Consider the following 22061-nt stretch of genomic DNA (forward strand, 5'->3'; position numbering starts at 1 on the left):
TTAGATGTATGCTATCTTCTACATAAGCAGTATTTTATTACTGTTGAATCTGATTCCTATTTTATGTACTTGGTAAAAGTACAGCTTTTTTTTTTTTTTTAAATTAAATTCAGGTTTATTGAAATACATTCACACACCATACAATCATCCATGGTATACAATCCACTGTCCACAGTATGATAACATAGTTATGTGTTCATCACCACAATCTATCTCTGAACATTTTCCTTACATCAGAAAGAACCAGAACAAGAATAAAAAATAAAAGTGAAAAAAGAGCACCCAAATCATCCCCCCATCCCACCCCATTTGTCCTTTAGTTTTTGTCCCCATTTTTCTACTCATCCATACACTAGAAAAAGGGGATGTGGTCTACAAGGTCTTCACAATCACACTGTCACTCCTTGTAATCTACATTATTATATAATTGTCTTCAGGAGTCCAGACTGCTGGGTTGAAGTTTGGTAGTTTCAGGTATTTACTTCTAGCTATTCCAATACATTAAAGCCTAAGAGGTGTTATCTATATAGTGCTTAAGAATGTCCACCAGAGTGACCTCTCGACCCCATTTAGAATCTCAGCCACTGAAACTATTTTGTCTCATTTTGCATCCCCCTTTTGGTCAAGAAGATACTCTCAGTCCCACGATGCCGGGTCCACATTCATCCCCGGGAGTCATACTCTGCGTTGCCAGGGAGATTTACACCCCTGGGAGTCCGGTCCCACGTAGTGGGGTGGGCAGCGAGTTCACCTGTGGAGATGGCTCAGTTAGAGAGAGAGAGGGCCACATATGAGCAACAAAGAGGTACTCAGGGGGAGACTCTTAGGAACCATTACATACAAGTTTAGACTCTCCTTTGTGGTAATGAGCTTCATAAGGGCAAGTCCCATGCTCGAGGGCTCAGCACATCAAACCGCCAGTCCCAATGTTTGTGACAACATCAACACCAGTCCAGGTGAGGATGTCCAACACATCCACACCTTCCCCCAGATCCTCGGGGCTGGGGAGGGGGAGGCTAGTACAGCTTTTTTAAACATTTTTTTTTCTCTGCTTACAAAATGGGTCCCATGTCTACCACCTAGAAATTTCATTTGTCTTTCGATTTTAACTTTTACTGTTCACAAAGGATATACACTATTGCTCAACAGAGATAATACGATTTCTGATATCATCTGCTTTTTACCCAAATCAAAACAATCTGGTTCCGTATTTGTTCAAATCGTATTAATTACAGAAGCAAAACTGGCTTTGCAGAATTTAGTAAGTGGATGCAGGCAGCTACCTGGGGAAGGGCAAAGCATCGAGTTCAATCAAGGATCCTGTAATCCGATACTATGACTCGCAGTCCTAAGAAGGTTCCGTAATTCATTATTTCCTAGCCCCTAGAAGTGACAGCTTTTTGTTTTTGGCACTCTTATTGCTGAAATTAATCTGTCTTGGAATATTAGGTTAGCTTTTTCTATTTGCCAGTTAAATCACTGTGGAAGATATATATCTATATATATATCTATATATATGAAGATAGTTAGAGAGCTATGTAAGGAATTTTTGATGTTTGTCTTTATTTTAACCTGCTTTCCCCCACCGGTTCGCTTTCGTCTCTCTCTCCGTCTCTGGCTCTTTTTCCTCTTTTGCTCAGTTCCTTTTACTCTCAAGCTATGTAGGGGGATTTAAATTCCAACCCGGAACACTGAATATGGCGCCCTGCATGACGGGAGTCGTAGTTTCCTTGACTCTTCCCTTGAGCCTTTTACGCCGAGTCCTCACCACGGCAAGAACCTACAACTCCCACAACGCCCCCTCAGTGTCTGCCACTGTGCGCACGCGCCCTGAGGTCGCAAGATTTGAATCGGCGGCGTTGTTATTGACGCCATATTGGGGCCGACGGCAGGGGGAAGAGTCGTACAGTGGAAGGGGAAGCGGTTGGACGTATTTGCTTGAGCTCCTGCGTTCGCCGCACCGCGCAATCCCTCCACATCGACCGCTGCTGGCCACTTACTGACCGTAGTCGGGCGCTTTAGGAGCCGCGTTCCAGCCACACACCTCACAGGGCTGGTATCGACTTCTGAAGGGAGCCGGTCTCAGCTTAGGAGCTTTCAGGCGCGGCACAGCGCTCCCACGGACAGCCGGGACGGCCGGAGCCTCTCCCGGGGGAGCCGCGCTTGAGGAGGCGGAAGAGCCCCCTGACGCTACTGGTGTGAGCTGCCGCCACCGCCCCTCCCGCTGTCTCCCCGGCGGGCCCGGGCCACTGCCCCTGCCGCGGAGGCAGCGGCGGCGGCTTTCTAGTCGTCAACCGGCGCTCCGCGACCCGCTTTCTCCTCCTGAGCCCGTCGGTTAGGCTTTCCCCGGGTCCCTGCTCCCTCTTCCCCCTCTCCTCGCCCTCCCCCTCTCTTCACCCTTCCCTGACCCACCCGAGCCCGGCGCCCGGGCTGCCCCCGGCAATGGCGTGCGGAGCTACTCTGAAAAGGACTCTGGATTTCGACCCGCTGCTGAGCCAGGCGTCCCCGAAGCGGAGGCGATGTGCGCCATTGTCGGCACCCACCTCGGCCGCCGCCTCCCCGTCTGCCGCGGCAGCGGCCACCGCCGCCTCCTTCTCGGCCGCCGCCGCTTCGCCGCAGAAGTATCTCCGAATGGAGCCTTCCCCCTTCGGCGATGTCTCTTCCCGCCTCACTACAGGTGGGTCCCGGCCCGCGGCCGCCGGGGTAGGCGGAAGAACGGGGGCACCCGGGCGCGGGCTGCAGCCGCTGGGATGGGGGTGCCGGACTGGCCCCGGGTTCTTGGCAAAGTAGTCAGACAACCGCGTTTCTTTTAATTTGCTCTTTTGGCTAAAGAGACACAATAGAAAAATGGCCTTGTGTCAAGGGCGCTCTGGGGGTGGGGTGAGCAGGAGCCGTGCCCTACCGGTATTATGGGGAAAAGGACGGTCCTTTTCTTTGGGCCAAATGACTGGACTTGAGTGTTTCCGTAGTCTGGAGAGCCCCAGCGGAAATGATCAGAGAAGGCGATATTATTCCTTTATTTAGGCGAGAGAAGGGTCACATCTAACCCGAATATCAATGTCTTGTTTGCCTGAATCGATTGGTTGCAGCTATTAACTCTGGAACTGGGCGGTTTGAGGCTAGGTGGCAGCCCCTCCTTCAGTTCAGACATGGCTGCTTTTAGCATTGAGGGGGTGGGGTGGGGTGGGGATGGATGTCATTGGGGCGAGATCTAGGCCTGTCATTAATCACCCAGAAGAACGCCACTTTGGCTGAGTCAAGACTCCCTAGCAGGGTCAACAACAAAGAAAATGCCTTTCCCGAGTATGGTAATACGACCACACTATACGTCTAGACCTTGAAAAAAATCCTAAAGTTTTACTAAAGAGCAAATTGTATTGAAAGTATGGGCCGAGCAGTTGCTTTTAATTGGAAATGCTTTATTTCTCCCCAACAAAGTATGTTAGGAAAAAACAACCTAGGCGTTAAGAATAATAAATTAACCCCAGATTCCAAGGGACTTCAGACTCTCTGCTTTTCCTCTTGAAACATTTCCTGAAAGTGACTATGGGGAATGCTTTTTGGCTGCTTTGTACAACATGTGTATGCATAGTTTTTTTCTGTACTTTGAAAGCCTTATGTGCCCCTGGCATAGACCTAGAATAGGCTTTTGCTAATTTGAAGTGTAAATGTGTTTCCTTTGTGTGTAGTATGCAAAGATTTTGTGTATGAGCCTTTGGTAATAATATGACACATAGACAAAGCCTTTGCATTGCTTCATTTAAATGTCTTCTGATTAGTTATAAGAAAAATCTGTGGGCAGTATATACCTCTATGTTTGGTTACTTCCATTTGGAATTGGCTTAATTTTTTTTTTAAGGTGAGATATTTTAATATCCTTTCTGAAATCGATTGGGAGACCTTCAAATACCCAGGCTACTATCTTTTCTATTAAATATTTTATCGTACTTGAGGATATGCCGTTTGAGTTGTAGTGACGCTTCAAACGAATTCACAGATAATTTTCTTTAATGACTGTACCTAAACTGTCTTCTGTATAAAAGCATATGTTGATTTATTGTTAGGCTTTACTTAAAAAAAAAAAAAAAAGAAACTTTATAAATGATCTCCTGCTGTTTAACATTTAGAGTTTTGTTTTTTTAGTGAAATGGTATCAAGGAATCTGTACTTAACGACTAATTAGGTCATTTAAAAACAGCTGTAACCATAAATTTCAGTCTATGGGATGATTAATACAGTTTTGGGTTTGGGAGTTAGAGTGTGTTCCAATGCCAAAATAGTCTTAAAGCATGTGGTAGAGGATCCAGGCGCTGTTTTTCCCCATTTGAAAAGAACTTATTCCCCACTTAAAAAGAACTTATTCAGAAAGAATTGTGATCTGTTGAAAACTTGTAATTTCATTGATACAGTTGTATAGTCTTGGTAAATGAGTTGGCTCCTCATTATCTAAAATTTCAATCGATTAAGTGGACTAATAGTAAAACCACTAAAATTACTGCAGTTGTTTAAGTGGCTGATTCAAATTCACATTTCATTTTCCAAGATATAGCTGTATCTTCTGTTCTTTTGCTTTTTGACATCTACTTTGATAATTTGATCGTATCTTGACATCTAAAATCACATCCTGATTTTTATTGAGTCTGTTAAATTATTTGGCTGTTTGAACTAATTTGAATATTAATGTGAAAAGTTGACTTGGAAAATCAGTCAAAATTGTCGATGTTTTGAATTACTAAAATAATTTTATATTTTTTTCCATAAATTTGAATGACATCCTAAATGTAATGTAGTTTGGTTTTGTGTTCACATGGCCAGTTTTGGGTGCGCACCTGTCTGGTTTTTGTAGTAATGTTGTCATAATGGGAGCTGCAGTGTTGTGTAGGTAGCAAAGATCTTCCCAGTGTGCTTGTCACCCAACTTGGAAATCATTTTCCCATGTACCTAATTTTTAGATTCCTGTTTTTATAGTGGGGATTCTTAAACCTTACAGGAGTGAATACCCATACGTCCTCAGCAGAAACAAGTAGCTGGAATCCGAAATGGACAGTAGCTCACCCAGTTGAGATTGACTGGGGCTCTGCAGGAGGTCTTTGTTTTTCTTTCACTTCTGTGAGTTCAAGTATAATTCAGAACTATAGTACTGAAGTGAATATTTTTTCAGAGCATGTACAGTTTATCTGTATCATTGTTCTTTTCTGGATGCTTGTGTAGTGTTTTCCGATGGTATAGCTGAAGTCATTTTGTGCTTTACTAATAGCTTTGTCTGTTTTGGTCAGATATTCTTTGGTAGGGAATTTGGACTTACGATTTAAATCCTAGCTATTACTTTTGGCATCCGAGGAAGGTGATTCCAAAGTTTGTTTTGACCGTTTGTTCTTATTTAAATCAGTATTTTCCAAACTATTGAAACTTAGTACCAGGAAAAAGGAGCTTTCATTATGCTAGTTAGTGTTATGACTTTTTTAGGGTATCCCAATGTGTAGCATAGCCGAAACCTCACTGTTGAAACACCTGTTAGATTTCCTTTGTGACATCTAAGGTAGTATTTCAGAAATGCTGTCCAGGGTCTGGGGCAGCACTTGACAAACTATGGCCCTATTTTAGGTACAGTTTGGGAACTAAGAATATTTTTAGATGGTTGGAAAAGAATCAAAGAAGACTGATTCCATGATACATGAAAATTACATGGAACTTTGTATGTCAGTGTCTGTAAATAAAGGTTTAGTGGAACACAGCCATCCTCATTCTTTTTGAGAATTGCCCATGGCTGTTTTTATGTTACAACAGCAGCATTGAGTAGTTGGGACAGAGACCCTGCTGCCCCACAGTTCAAATATTTACTGTCTGGCCCTTTGCAGGAGAGGTTTGCCCACCCTTGGTCTAGAATGTCAGCAGTGAGGTTTGTAGTAACTCTGGATGTGGAAAAGGAAAAGTGGAGGATGAGTGGAGGTGTGTTTGTGGGGTGGGGAAGGTGGGAGTGAGGGGGGAGATGGGAAGCATTGAATACTGTGAAGGAGATGAATGCCTCAAGTAGTTGCATCAATACTAATCCTGGAAAGTTGAAAAAGGATTCAGACTGTTCTAGCCTTCTGCATTGCTTTTTGAAACTTCTCAAAATATTACTAGCCAAGGGATTGTCATGACGTTCCCAAGAAAAATTTATTTTAATGAAACCAAAATAATTTTTCAACATTTCAAGAGACTGAAATCCAGCACAATGTTGTCATAATTTTGTAGTAAGCGAATGGTCTGTGGATGTCAGCTTATTTGTGAGTTTGCTAAAACATTCATATCCATTGTTTATGTCTTGGTATCATTGCTTTAGTCTGCCTTAGGACTTGTGTTAGATGAAGAGTTAAATTCCTTTGTAAGAACTCATTGTATTTATTGGAAACATGCCATTAAAATTGGAAACTGCAGCTTGTGAATGGGGACGGGTTTACAGGAGCATAAATTGTTCACTAGACATTGAAGCATGCCTGCAGAGACACCAGCTGGCTTAAATGAAGTATAAATGGTTCTAGGCAAACAAGTGAGATATCTGTTGGAGGAGGCAGCATCTCACTTCAGATGCCATTTATGTGGAACCAGAAGTGTTTTAATATTTTGTGGTTATTTAGGCAGCTGTAGTGGATTTGGCAAATAAATGTTTTTTTAATGGTCTTTGTACGTTGGGTTTAAATCCTGATATTTTATTTAGGACTGTGTATGTAGCTTCACTTATCTCATAGTTCTGTGAATTATGTGTTCAAGAATCCTGTAACTTTGTGGCCATGTAAAGCAGAGTACAGGTATAGTCATTGTGCTATTTTAAAGGTAGAAAAATAAAACTTGAGCGCAGAAACGAAGGGTAAACATGGCTAGATCAGAGGTTAGCCCCTCTTTGTATATGGATGCTCCTACCCACCATGGTTGCCACAGAGACAATCTGAGATGTAAGGAAGAGGAACAAATTTCTTCAATTCCTGAATGACTTCATAGGAAAAGAATATACTGCGTATTACACCGGTAGGTCTTTCCTAAGTATTTAGACCCTTGAAGACTCATTTTTGTCCTCAGAGGTTGAGAATAAAAGAAAAGATTCAGTGGAATTGCCCAGTTTTGTATTTTTCCTATTTGAAAAAATTTATTTTTCTTCCTCTTATGTTAAAGAAGAATGCAAAGTGATAGGTTGGGTGAGTTTGCATTTTTTGGACATTGTGATCTTTTATTTCTAAAGGAATTGAATGATTTAAGTTACCACAAATTTCTCAAGTGATAAAGTCATATTGCAGCTATATTGAGCAGGTAATCTTTGCAGGTAAATTAAAATTCTAGCATATGTTCGTTTGTCAGCTTTGATATTTATTTTGGGCATAATGACCAAAATTTTAACAGTGTGCCAGATTTTGAAACCTTTCTTGTAGTGGTAGGCCATGTGTTTGGGTGGTGGTAGTAGGGGTTTTAAACTTCCAGCCTTAAAAAAGCAGATCTTAATATACTTTTAGTTTGCCTTGGGGTATGACTTTCTTTCTCCCTTAAACAATCTTAAGTCATTAGTTTTTTTGTGACAGATGCACAAAAGTTTTCAATTTTTATAAAATCAAATTTATATATTGTTTCTTTTGTTGTTCATGCTTTTGGTGTCATATCTAAGAATCCATTACAAAGTCCCAGGTCTTAAAGATTTGCCCCTATGTTGTCTTCTAAGAGTTTTATAGTTTTAGTGCCTTTATTTAGGCCCTTGATCCATTTTCAGTTGATTTTTGTATATGGGTGAGAGTATAGGGGTCTAACTTCTGCATGTGAATATCCAGTTTTCCTAACACCATTTGTTGAAGAGACTGTTCTTTCCTCACAGTATGCATATACTTAAACCCTTATCAAAAAATCAATTGGCCATAGATGTTTTGGTCTATTTCTGGCTTTCGATTCTGTTCCATTGATCTATTTGTTTATCCTGTGCCAGGACAACATTGTCCTGATTACTTTGCTTTGTAATACAATTTGAAATCAGGAAGTATGAGTCCTCTAGCCCTGTTCCTTTTCAAGATTGTGTTGGGTATTCCAGGCCCCTTTCAGTTCCATAGTAATTTGAGGATCGGTTTTCCTGGCTGCTACCTTCTAGATAACAAAAGGTTTTGAAGTTTTAGGGTATGAGTGTCAGTAATGTGTGGTAGTAATTCTTCTGTTCTCCCTGACATCCTGTTTTTTAAGTTAGGTTTCCTCATTGTGATTCATTGTAACTTTAGGTACTTGGTGCAGTGCTGGCTGGGTGTCATAATATAATCCTGGAGAAGACAGTAGATGAAAGCTTGTTGCCTGAAGTCAGGCCTGGCTCGGCTATGTCCCAGCTGTGTGACCTTTCAGAAGGCATTGAAGCTGAGCCTCATTTTCCTTCTGCATAAAAATCATAAAAATATGCACATGATAATAGTAGTACTTACTTCCTAGGATTTTTGTGAGGATTAAGAGCATTTCCTGCCACTGAGTGCTAAAGACAGACATGATGGGGCAACCTCAAATGGGACATTTAACATTGTCCAGCAATCCTACTTCCCTCTGCCTTTCAGTGAATAACTTTGCCTCCTACTTGACAGAAAAAATAGAAGCTATCAAATGGGAATTTCCTCATGTTCCTGTACCACTGCCAACATTTGTCCTATCCTGTTTCTTTTTGTATCATTGTGGAGGGTTAAAGAGATAATTAAAGCACTTCACATGTGCTTTTTAGCTGCTTTCTTCTAAGTATCCTGCTTCTCTCTTTATCCTCTTGATTATTCCTTTTTTTTCCTCTAACATGGGTTTTTGCTTTTAAATACTTCCACATTTCCCATTATAAAGTAAATAAATAAAACACCCTCATTTTTCTCTAGCTATCATCCAGACTCTTCCGCTTCAAAGCAATACTCAAAAGAACTTTCTAGTAGTCTTATTTCTTTCATTTCTTCAGTTCTCAACTCCCAATGTTATTTTTTCTTCCAACACAGCTCTTGTCAAGTCACTAGTGACTTCCATCCAATCTTCATCTTGATGGTCTCTTTCTTAAAAAGTATTCATGCTAACGACCATTTCTTTCTTTTTGTAATAACTTGTTTCTTTTATGACAGCACTGTTTTCCTCCACTTCTCAGGCTACCCGTTTTGTCTCCACCTGGCCATTAAACTTAGGAGTTCCTCAGAATTTAGTTCTGGGTTTAGCTCCACTCCTGTGTTCATTTAATATCTTCCTAAGTAGTCCTATGCATGCCTTGACTTCAGTTGTAAGTGGAAACTGAAATTAGATGATTCCCTTATTCATATCTTTAGTTCAGATAACTCCTCTTGGTTCCAGCCTTGGGGTATTTGCCAGATATTTTTATTGTCAGATCTTCCCAGTAGTCCACCACAACCAGAGTCAGAATTTTTCTGAATCTGTTGATTTTTAAATGTTCACAATTAATTTACATTAAAAAGTATTTTGGATAAACAAAAGTTGATGTCTGGGCTTCCAGTCAGTATCCTCTGGTTTGAGAAATGGCCTTACTTGCTCTCTTAAAGCAGACATGATAGAAAAACAAATGTGTGTGTTCAGTATCAATCACATGATGAACATGAATTCCATTTTTTGAGACAAAGATGTTAGGAAAAGTAAACTTAATTAGATTTGAATAATTGGGAAATTCTTATGGAGGAAATAGCTTTTAAGACTCTCTTAACATGATATATGCAAGCATGTAAAGTTGATCTGCAGAGTAGGTGTAGCTAGAGCAAGGTTGGCAGAGGTAAAATATGTTAGCTAGATAGTAAGTTAGGAATTCAGAATAACTGTTGATAGACGTGAGGAGCTTAAAATTTCAGGTGACCCTGTGAACTGAGCAAGTCCAAGGAAGGATGTATTAGAAGCAGTGTGTATGTATGTTAATGCTATACAGTGTTTAGCTCTTTACTACTTGCAAGTAGTAACCAACAAAAACAACAAGGTTAACATATCCCCTTAGAATAGGTAAACTAGAGGTGTGGTGCTTCTTGGATTTCAGGGAGGAGATACCTGCTGATGGTTGTTGGAATCCTTGCCTCAGTGAGATCCCATTGTGCAGTTATTTTGTAAAATTTATACTTCCGTGCAGATTTTAAACAAATTGAATCGTTTATTTCAAATAAATAATCATTGGCTATTATGGTATGAGTGGAATAATAGACTTTGACTTGTATTGATCATAGCTTTTCTTCCTCTGTTGGTAGGAAGATAAGTGAATACCTCTAATCCAGTAAAATATGTTTCTAAAATGTAAACTTAGAACATAAGCCAGATAGATGCTTTTAAGGTCCTGCACACAGTGCCCTAACATATAACTGCGCATCTGTATTATGTTTATTAGGTAGGAGTCATGCTGATTCAGATAAAAGTTAAAATTGTAGGAGAATCCTTCCTATCTTGTGTTAAATTAGGTCCTGGGTCCCTTGGACATAGTAATTTTAAAGTGAATTGAAAATGGCATCAGCTCATTCTTTTTAGTCAGCTCTTGGCTGGACAAGAAAATTGTCTTTAAGATTCCATCAAGTAAAACGTAAGAACTGTTTCAATTTCTGAACAGATGATCCTTGGAAAATAGCTGATTTACAAAGAGGGGCTTCCGTAGCAACTCCTAATTGTGTTTGTTTTAATTTATAAAATAGAAATGGCAGTGCCTAGTATGTAGTTCAGAGCTCTAGAGTTCTGTTCTTGTTTTGGAACAATTTCTTAATTTTAGGTCTTAATGGCTACTGCGTATTTTCTGTACTTACTTTTATACGGGTTTTCTGTGCCATTTGTTTTTCTCTCTAGAACTGAGACTTTCAAGATTTAATTTTTAAGCCCATTGAGTTGTCCTATATGCACTTTCACTTTACAGTTTTTCAAATATACTCCGTAGAGAAATGAATGATGTTATTGGCATATAAGGTGATACAAACGGGTCTCATATCCCTAAACTTAAAACTTGTTTATGAAACCTTAATGTTTGTATCTAATAATGAAGTTAATGAAAAAACAGTAAGATTTTATGGGTCTGAAGCAAAATTTCAGTTTCAGGTGTCAGATTTTTAGAGCTTGTCTTACAGATTTTAGAAAGATACCTTGACCTCTTCTCCCCGTCTGTGGTTCACTTTTTAACACATTTTAGTTTGCTTGTATTTCTAGATTCTTTTCTTTGCTGTCAGTCCATCTTGATGCTGTTTTTCTTTCCCTCATCAACTCAGTTTTTTGTCCCATCAACTGATTTCTCCTGTTTGTGTTGTTAGCCTTATTCATTGTGTCCAGGTTTTCTTTAATGATTACTTAAAGAAAGTGTCAACCTAACAACAAAGAAGGATTTAGAATAGGCTTAATATTTCTTGTAGCAAGGCTTTTTCTTTTCACATTTACCTGGATTTTTTTTCCCCCTTTTAATATTGCAAAGGAGCATTGGCTCATTCATACCTCTTCCACCTGTTGAGGAAAATTTTGTTAGCAATCTCAGTGGCATTTACCAGATTTGGGAATGAAAATGCCATGAGTCATAGAATTTGCTAATACCGACTTTCACTTAACCCAATACAGTGGGAAAAAGTTTCAGCTCTGTTTCACCGTAAAGGAGTAATGTAGTTTTTAGCTATTTGTGATGTAGTTATCTTCATGACAGTCTACATATTTTGCTGTAAATTCAGTCTGTACTTCATAAACCAAATATGAATATGAAGGTTATATGATTAAAACTACGGTATGTTACTGATAATGAAAGTGAAGCTTTTTTTTATTTTTTTTTTTTTTTTTTTTTTTTTGCTTTAATGGACCATGATTTGTGTTGGGAGCACAGTGACAGATGTTACATGTACTTGGAATAAAATGTCACTTGCTAGTTTAATAAGAGATGGCTAGATCTAAATAGCTTATGACTAAGTAGACCTAAGTATTTTATTGATATATGGAAGGCCTCTATTTAGTTGGTGTAGAAAGCAACTTAAGTCAGAAAAAGTATCTATATAAGAGTTAAGAGTTTAGCAGTGTAAGTTGTGGAATACTGTATTTGGAGAATTTCTTGAGGTATCAATTTTATAAGTGTTTATACCTCTGAACTGAGATAAATTGAGCTTGTGACTTGCAGTTAGCTGTTTACTACTTGTGCTGTTGAGATCTTAGCCAAGTTAAATTGGACCATTCACTGCGTAGCATTGTTTATCACGTTAACCGTTATTAGAACATTTGAGGGCACAGTGAGGCTTAGATTACATAGTTGCATCATGTTAGATGTAAAAAGCAGTGCAGGCAGTAATAGTATTCAAAATTCTTTTGCTTTTTAACTGACAATAGTGATTGCTGCCAAGGATGTAGAGCAGCTGGGACTGTCTCATTCATTGCTAGTGGGAATGCAACCTGGCACAGCCATTCTAGAAAATGGTTTGGCCTTTTCCCATGGAGTAAAAACCATGTACTTACCATAAGATCAGGCAGTCCCACTTCTGGGTATTTTGTACCCAAGAGAAATGAAAACATATGTTCACCCAAACACTTGAATATTCATAGCAACTTTATCCATAATAACCCTGAATTGTTTGATATATATACAATGTAATACTAATCATCGATAAAAAGAGATTACTGATTTGTGCAACATTGTGGATGAATCTCAAAAGCATTATGTTGAAAGAAGTCAGACAAAAGTTTACAATATATATGACACCATTTATATGAAATTCTAGAAAAGGCAAAATTATATAGTGACTGTTCTGGTTAGTTAAAGCTGCTGTTATGCAAAATACCAGAAATGGATTGAATTTTATAAAGGGGATTTATTCAGCTACAAATTTACAGTTTTAAGGCCATAAAAGTGTCCAAACTAAGGGATCAACAAGAGGATACTTTCATTCAAGAAAGGCCAATGGCGTCCAGAACACCTCTGTCAACTGGGAAGGCACGTGGCTGGCGTCTGTTAGTTCTTTGTTCCTGGGTTCTGGTTTCAAAATCGCTTTCTCCAGAATGCCTTTGGGCTTCTGTTTCTCTTAGCTTTTCTCAGCTTTCTGCTTGGTTCTCCTGGGGTATTTCTCTCTAAGCATCTGGGAGTCCTCTCTTTGCTTCTCACAGGCAAACTCTGGGCTTCATCTCTTAGCTCAGCATCTCCAAACATCCTTCTGTCTGCATCTCCCAGTGTCTCCAAGCATTTGGGTCTGTGTCGGCTCTTAGTTTCTCTCCGGGGCACTCTCTGGATTACATAGCTTAGCTTCTTTCCAAAATGTTTGTCTCAGCTTTTCTGAGTTCCTTCTCTCTGTGAGCTCTCTTAAAGGACTCCAGTGATCTAATTAAACCCACATGACTAGGCTGGATAACACCTCCATGGAAATGATCTAATCAGAAGGTCTCATCCACAGTTGGGTAGGTCACATCTCCATGGAAATAACCTAATCAAAAGATCTCACCCTAATCAAAAGACTAATAAGTCTGCCCCTACAAGATTGCGTTAAAGAACATGGCTTTTATGGGGGAATAATAGATTCACACCAGCACAGTGACTGCAGATGAGTTGTGATGAGGGCTGGGTGGTGAATTTAACTGCAAAGGGTCATGAGAGAACTTTTTGGGATGATGAAGTTCTGTATCATGGCATGGTTGTGATGATTACAAGACTGTATGTACTTTTCACATTGAATTGTACACTTAAAATTGATGAGTTTTGTTGTTTGTAAATTATCTTGATTCTTTAGCTTGTTAGTGACGTCTCAGGGATCGGATGGTGTGGAGGTTTACAAAGCAAATTTTTAAAAGTTTTACCATATCTTAATTCTGAGTTAGATCTCTGTTGAGACATAAAACAAAAGTTTGTTATAAGTATTTTTTTGGAACTATTTAATTGTGCTTTAGTTATTTTGTGAAGCAAAAGGAAGACTAAAGTAACCTGAGAAACAGCTGTGTGGTGACCAAAAAAGAGGGTAAATAAGTCACCTAAAAGATAGATGCCAAGGACAGGTTACTCAGAGATAGTACATCCTGCAGTCTCTGGTTGTGAATAAACTTGAGATGCTTTCAAGTGCTATTCTTGTTCAAGATGATGGTTAGCTTTGAAAAGTAATGAGTGAAGCTTGCTGCGAGAGATTGAGATAGATGCCTTGTCCTGGTTGGAATTAGGATGTTGAATGAGTTTTAGAGGACATTTCTGCTGAATCTTGGGAAGCCCATTTATATCAAGGTATGCTTATAGCTCAAAAGGCAGTAATTTTATTTCACACTAGTAACTTTGTTTTTAAATTTCAAGCTATCTCATATATCTGGGAAAAAAACTGAAGATGACCATAACCTGTATTCAACAATAGTTAACATTTTGAAAAATGTTAAATACAGCTAAATTACAACCATCTTGAAGAAGTTATTTCAATGTGCGATTTTATATTTAAACATTCATATATATATATAAACATATTTGTTTATGCACAGAAGTTTCACGAATGTTATCTTCACTGGATATATCTTGTAAACTTTTTTTCAGTTAAAATAACAAAATTGTCAGTATAACATTAAGGGACAGATTTGGATTGGGATTAATACGTTTTTTGGAATGTACTTGCACATAGATAACCTATTAATTTAGGAGATATGGGGGGTGTGTATGTGAGAAACTCTGGAAGGTATATTCTAGAGAGGTCAAATAGTAACTATTTTGAATGAGAAATTTTTCTTAAATGAATCATACTGGCCTCAAGGAAATGCTGGATATAATTTTACCCCTCCTCCCTTTTTCATGGTTGTGATTGATCAATAATTTTGCCCTGGTTATAGTGATTCTCATTGAGTACCTGTTATATACAAGTTGTTTTACATGGTGCCTTCCCCCCTCCTCCCAATTCATAATAACTCTTGCTGCTAAAGTTATAATGGTCTTAGGTTCTGTAGAGCTATATGATAATATTTAAATTTCCTGTCTATTGTTTGTCGACTTGTCGCTTCTCGGTGTGCATACATACTTAGTCCTCCCCACTTCTCATTATTTTTATTGGGTTGGAATAGTCTGTTCTAATAATTCTATTTGTGATGAATAAATGGGCTTTGAGTTGGGGACTGTTAAGGATCTGAGTAAAATGTGTGTTTTAGTGCACAGACTCCCTGACCTTTGTTTTGAATGAAAGGCTTTTATATTTTATTTTTTGCTAATCAGGTGCTCAACAAGAATGATGTTGTTGAATAGCTTAATTCCAAGTGGTGTTGTGTAACTGCTGTTTCTGAATGAGTGCCTCCATGTATGCCAAAACGAGTTCTCTCAGTGTCAGCTTTCTGCATATTATTTGAAGGGAATATTTTGGGTAGATTGGTTCTCCTAAACAATTGTTGGATGCCCAACTTTTTTTTTTTTAACTTGAAAGTTTATCTTGCCAAATTTTAACTTTTTTCTTTTAGAACAAATTCTGTACAACATAAAACAAGAGTATAAACGCATGCAGAAGAGAAGACATTTAGAAACTAGTTTCCAACAGACAGATCCATGTTGTGCTTCTGATGCACAGCCAAATGCATTTCTCCTCAGTGGACCAGCTTCACCAGGTAATGATAAACTTAATAAGTTAAAGGAAATGTTATTCAGTATGGGAAAAGTGTAATCCAAATTGCCTTTAGTCTATTAAATTCTTGTTTCTTCCTCTGATTAAAAAAAAATTTATATATATGTACACAGCAAGTAATGCATGATCTCTTGAAAATAAGTAATATACCTGGATTCCCAATATCCAAAGATAACCATATGTATAATTTCCCCAAAGTAAACTTCCAGTAAGTACTGTTACTTGTAGCCTCCATCTTGCAAATTAATAATCTACCATGTATTTCTTACAGCTGTATCTTGCCTGGCTGAATACCATTTTATGAATTTGCTATAATTATTTAATTATCCATTACTGATAGATAATAACTCTGTACATATTCTCTCAGACACTTGTCTTAGTATGATAGATTCCTGAAAGTGGATTTTCTGATCCTGCAATCTCTTTGTAGGAACTTTTTATTGGAGGGAGTGATTTACAAATACACTTTTTTTTTTAAAGCAGAAAAATGAGGGCTGTTTGAAGTATAGGGAGAGGAAAAGTTGAAGAGTAGCTTCTTGCTGGCAAAGAGACATCAGAAGTGGCTCTTACCTTAGTAAAGTTTTTAAGCAAAATAGTTTTTCTTGTGACAGTTCCTTCCATCTTCTCTCCCTCCCTTTCTTCTTCCCTTTATCTTGACAGTTCTTTCCATCTGTTATTCCTTCCCCCCCCCACCCTCCCTTTCTTCCTTTTTCCCATCCTTTTTTGTAGGGATAGGAAAATCTGGCTGAATAAAAAGCAGTCAAGGCCATAAAACAGTCAAATAAAATTAGGAAATATGACATTATTCAAAACTAAAAATACTGTAGTACTCCTGCTGATTTATGGGCCAGGTGTAAGTGGATGAAACATGGTAAGAGGAGATGAGGGTTGGAGGCTGGACTGTCAGCTGGAGAATTAGATGGTTATTCATTAGTCAGTTTAATTTCTCAGATCAATTAACTGGCATCTTCAGCTAACAAAGCTGGAATTTCAAAATAAAGAACCTTAGTAGCTATACTGTAAAGCTGGTATACTTTATTCTTGAGATATAGACACAGTTCTAACACGCAGTTAACTGGTTCCAGCCATGGTAGTTACAAGGAGCAAGTCAAAAGAGAAGAATTAGGGGGATTACCAGAGACGGATAGAGCAGGAGAAAGAAACAGTAACAAATTGATGTGTATTTATATGTTTATAAAATAATTGCAGCAGTGTTACAATGGATGGCTCTCCTAAATTCTCAAAAAGAATAAATTTCACATGTTCTTTATAAGAAATGGGGAATGATGGTTTTGGAAAATCAAAGTGCCTTAAGTAGTTCTTAAAGAGGAAGTGTTTCTGAAGAAATCTTTTATATGGAGTATCTGATAATGCCAAATGGCTGTTAGATTAATAATCTTTACGAACTTTTAACCATAAAATACATATGTTGCACATTAGGTATATATTGTGAGGATTTTTTTTTTTCCTTGTACAAAGTGGTCTCTTGGCTAATATCATTAATTAAGAGACAAACTCTTCATTAGAAAAAAATATAAAATCCAGATGAGTAAGAAATAAAAATTATCAGTGCTTCTTCCTTTAAGAGATCATGGAAATGAGCTTTAATTTAGTAGGTGTAAAAATACTTGCCCAAAATAATTTCCATGCTAATTAAAATAATGGCAGACACTGATGTTGCTGCTGCTTTTGGGTTTAGTTGCTTTAGATCTTTTTATTTAGTGTGATGACAGTGTAGTATGATTACGTTTTGTAACTTTGAGCATATTATCAGTTTGATCCTTGAACTTACTTTTCTAGTAATAGAAATTCTGTTGTATTAATGTTAATTTAATGGGAATGAGTGGACACTATATAACTTATTATGCTACTTTGTCAAGGGATGAGTATCTAGATCCCAGAGTGTTTTACAGAATATTTAAACATAAATGTTTTATTGTACCAACATGAAATCTGTTTTTCTCTCTTTTGATAAGGGAAAGCCCCTCTAAATTAAAGGGTTTGGAAAATGGGAGTGTTGAAGTGAAATGGTGGTGGAGTAATCTCCAGTTTGTGCTGGGTTGTTAGGATATTACAAGTATGACTTTGAAGTATAACAGTGTCTTCTCATAGGAATAAATATCATTTGTTATTTTTTGGGAGTAAATGAAATTAAGCTTTAGACTAGAGATGTCCCCTATTTCTGTTGTAGGAGAGTTTGTAAATTAGTCACTAAAACTATTGTGTGGTATTGGCCAAAATGGAGATTGGTCATTGGCATATATTAGGACGCATTCTTGTAATTAATGGTTGTTACTAGTATTTGTTTGTGTCTTCAGAAATTGTAATTTTCTCCACTCACCTTTAGACACTTGAACTGTTTTGTTTTTTTTCCCCTATATATGATTACCTCTTGCTGTATTTTTCCAGAGTCATAAGCTGATAGGGTTATTACTTTAAACCTGTTGTAAGACTTCTTGGGAAATCCTGTGCTAAAACCTGATAGAAAATTACACACACACACACACACACACACACACACACACACAGAAATCCTGTGCTAAAACCTGATAGAAAATTACACACACACACACACACACACACACACAGGAATCATTGAAATGATCCAAATGAAGCCTCTTCAGTTAGAAGATAGTTTCTATGATGACTCTAAATCAGATGGTTTTTGTTCATGTTATACATAGGGACTGCATCTGCAACATCCTCCCCATTAAAAAAAGAACAGCCCTTATTCACTCTACGGCAAGTTGGGATGATCTGTGAACGTTTGTTGAAAGAACGTGAAGAAAAAGTTCGAGAAGAGTATGAAGAAATATTGAACACAAAACTTGCAGGTGCGAGATGAGTTTATTTTAGTGTTTCCCAGAAACTTTTTGTTACTTCCCATGTGCAGCTCATATCAGATAGATTACCGTTTCTATATACTGGTATAATGTATTTTCCAAGAACCAGATTTCAGTTCAAGAAAGGAATTGAACCTTCTTGTAGCTCATGACTCACCTTAGTGACCTCAAGAAGTGCCATGTAGAAGAACTGAAGTATTAGTGAACTAGATTTTTCTTTTGATGTCCCCATGCTAAAAACGAACTTCAGCTGTTTTTATCTCAATTTAGTGTGGAATTTTGGACTTTAAATCTTTGTTTGATTTAGCCATCAGTCTAGATATTTGAAATATCTGTCTTCTACTCTTTGCATCATTTTAGAGTATACCAAGCTTCTGACTTATAAGAATCTGGCATTTTTAAAAACTTAAGGGAAACTTGATAATTTATGTGCAATAAATAAAACTTACTATGTACGGTAACTTAATCAGAATGTTTAACATCTAATTTTAAGCCACAGATTTTATTGGATATAGATATTGTAAACTTTTAGATTCTTAAGGAGTTAAATCAAGGTGTTTAAGATAGGCAAGAAAATTTGCTTAGTTATACAGCATCTTTTTCTTTTAATCTCTTTTTCTGTGGCATCTGATGGGCTTATAGGTGGATTTGTTTGAATAAAATGTATTTTGTTACATTTTCATTGTCCTATTTCCTCTCATTGCAGAATATTGCCATTCATAGATCACTTAAACTTTCAGAGTAAGAAGATACCTTTTTATTTCAAGTCCTTTATTTTTAATAAAATTAGAAAATCAAAGCTTCATTCAGGGGGATAAGTACCTATACATGAGGTCATGTGATTGAGACTGAAACCTACGTTTCCCAACCAACTTCCATGCCACTTGCATTTGATAAAATGTTATTACCAAGGTTATGTGGGTGTTAGGATTTTTTCACTGTATGTCTTGGATTTTCAGTTCTTCTGGCTCTAATAAAGTAGGGAAGGGGTCTTGCAACTGTGTAATTGACGTATACCTTTATTTGTAGAACAATATGATGCATTTGTGAAGTTTACGCATGATCAAATAATGCGGCGATATGGAGAACAGCCTGCTAGTTGTAAGTATTGCATCTTTGAAGTTATAAACTGAAACAAGACAGTCTTTTAAAGAGAAGACTTTTTATTATAATAATTTTCATACCAAAAAGTTTAATTGGAAAATCATGGAGGAAATAGGTGGCAGCAGAACTTTACAAGGCTTACTTTTGGTTACTTAAATACCTAGGGCAATATTGGGTATGAAGATCTGGTATCTGTTTGAATTTTGACTTTGTACTTTGCACTAATTTTCCTTTTTTTTTCCCTTTAGATGTTTCATGAATCACGTTTTCTGCAGTTGTGGGCTGCCTTGTTCTTGTTGAGTTGTTGCAAGAGGTCCCAATTAAGACATGCAGCAATGCCAATACCCCCCCTGTGAATACAGGTTATTTCAAGCTTTCGTGAATGGCAGCCACTCTTAGGCAGCATCTGGTTTTGGAAATTTCCCTGATGTCAGTACCACCTGAATGTGGACCTTTGCTACCTGTATTAATACCAGTGGCCTGATGTGCTGTATCATTACAATTTGGCTTCTTTTATTAATGATATGTTTGAAAAAGATTAAAGCTGGTATTCTAGAACATGCCCTTCACTGGTTGTGTAAATAAAACTGTAGAATGACACTTCAGGCTGAAGTTAGTGTGATTTTAATTGTGCACTACAACCAAGCTGTAACCAGTTATTAATAATTTAGAATGTAATCCAGAGACAATGTTAAGCAAATAGCCTACAGTGCTTCCTGTGAAATAGGAGGGCATTTCTGTATTCCATGACTTCTTGGGGTCTCAGAATGGGTTTATATGATTTTTTTTTTTTTTTTTGGTAGTTTTTATTTATTCTATCAGTCTTTTTAACAAATGTTATTGCATTTTTTTTTTCCCCAGTGTATCATTGTTTTACTGCCCTTGTAGTACTGGAATTTAGTTGGAAGAATAAAACATTTACTTCTAATTTGCTTCTTTTTTAATGTAAACATGGGTAGTATGTGAATAAAAAGCCAGTGTTTTAAATATAACTATTTTCCAGGAATGAAGTTAATTTTGTGATAAGATTTAAAAAATCAATCTTTTAACATACCAAATAATCTAAAAACTTTGAGTGCTACCAAATACCAACCATACATAATCTCAATAGAAAGATAATAGCTGTATGATAGAATGTTTGACACATAAATAGACCAGTTTTAACAGCTCTAGAATTTTTCCCAGAGATATCAGTAAAATCCAGTGTTATTTCGTTTATTTTTTAAGGATTTGATGTGTGATATCTGAGCAGATTCAACTCATTTTTCATACATGTTGGGTTGGGTTTCTTATAAAGAGGGCAAAAATATGCTTTAGTAAATTATTTTGTTGACTTATCTAATAGCTTATTTCCATGAATTAAATCAATTCTAAATGTACTGGGACATATACATTTATAATTAAGCTAATTTGTGGAAATAGAAAAGGATTTTTTTTTTTTTTTCTTTTATAACTTTGGTGATTGTTTCATCAATTCTTTGTTTCAAATAAGCCCAAAAAAGCAGTGTGGGGATTTCACAAGGTCCCTAGGCATCCTACTATAGTGCAGGGTGGCTATAAGGGAGATTATTCACGTGGTGTTAAAGGGCTAGTACAGGGATTCTCAACCTTAGCACTGTTCACATTTTGGGCTGGATAATTCTTTGTTGGGATTGTTCTGTAAAGTACAGGATGTTTAACTGCATCTCTGGTCTCTACCCACTTAAGATGCCAATAGCATCGTCCCCCTTTTGTGACAGTGGAAAATGTCTACAGATTATTACCTAACATCTGGGGTGGGTGCGGCGGGAAAAATTGTATCCAGTTGAGAACCACTGGTATAGTGGGGATAGCATTTTTAGGGGGAGAATGCAAGTACTAAGTTGAACTATGGAGGTGTGGAAGTAGAGTGAGTATAAATATGTTTTATCCCTTAACCCCAGTGAAGGCAAAATAATGAATATTCTCTTATTAAATGAGCACTTGTGAATTCTTAAATAGGCTTAAATTTGTGAAGGAGCTGGGTTTTATATTTGTTTGGAGGGCAAGGTATATTAAGAGAAAACTCAGTGCTGTCAATCTAAATGGAACCACAAGTATATGGTTTTAATTTTAGACTCAACTTTGACCAAAAATAAAATTTCTTCTACAGCAAATTTTCTATCCCTTTACCAGAATGTCCTAGCTTATGACTATTTACTGATTTTAAGAAGTATGAGATAATTCCAGAAAATAAATATGTGCATTTTCTTGGATTTAGTAATAATTGATGGTATCAGTAGTTGGTTACTTTAGTCTGTATACCAGCCACACATGATCTCAATAGAAAGATACATACATAGGGATTCTGAATTCCCAGAGTTCACCAATAGGTAAATATCTATATGTTTAGTGCACTAATAGTCATCTTTCTCTTTTAGTAAAAGGCAGTCACTTCTGATCTGGTGCTGTATTTATGTTACTGTAATGTATTAGTTCAGATATCAAAGCTCTCTTTGCCTATGGCAAGAACTTGACATAAACCTAGAGAAAATGGTTTCTGAATGTGACATTTATTGCATCAGCATTACCAAGATTCTTAGGTTCCACCCCCAGAGGTGGCTTTACAGGATTG

The 22061-nt window shown here is 37.4% G+C and overlaps 1 protein-coding gene across 1 annotated transcript; it reads left to right on the forward strand.

Moving 5' to 3' along the window:
- Positions 1-1868: 1868 nt before the first annotated feature.
- Positions 1869-20396, forward strand: AKIRIN2 (akirin 2). The gene is made up of 5 exons (XM_037843924.1): positions 1869-2677; positions 15361-15504; positions 18206-18355; positions 19394-19465; positions 19717-20396. Exons 1-5 carry the CDS (start codon positions 2443-2445, stop codon positions 19725-19727), a joined length of 612 nt encoding a protein of 203 aa, XP_037699852.1. The 5' UTR covers positions 1869-2442; the 3' UTR covers positions 19728-20396.
- The last annotated feature ends 1665 nt before the right edge of the window (positions 20397-22061 follow it).

This window comes from Choloepus didactylus, chromosome 7, assembly GCF_015220235.1.
Source record: "Choloepus didactylus isolate mChoDid1 chromosome 7, mChoDid1.pri, whole genome shotgun sequence".
Lineage (NCBI taxonomy): Eukaryota > Metazoa > Chordata > Mammalia > Pilosa > Megalonychidae > Choloepus > Choloepus didactylus.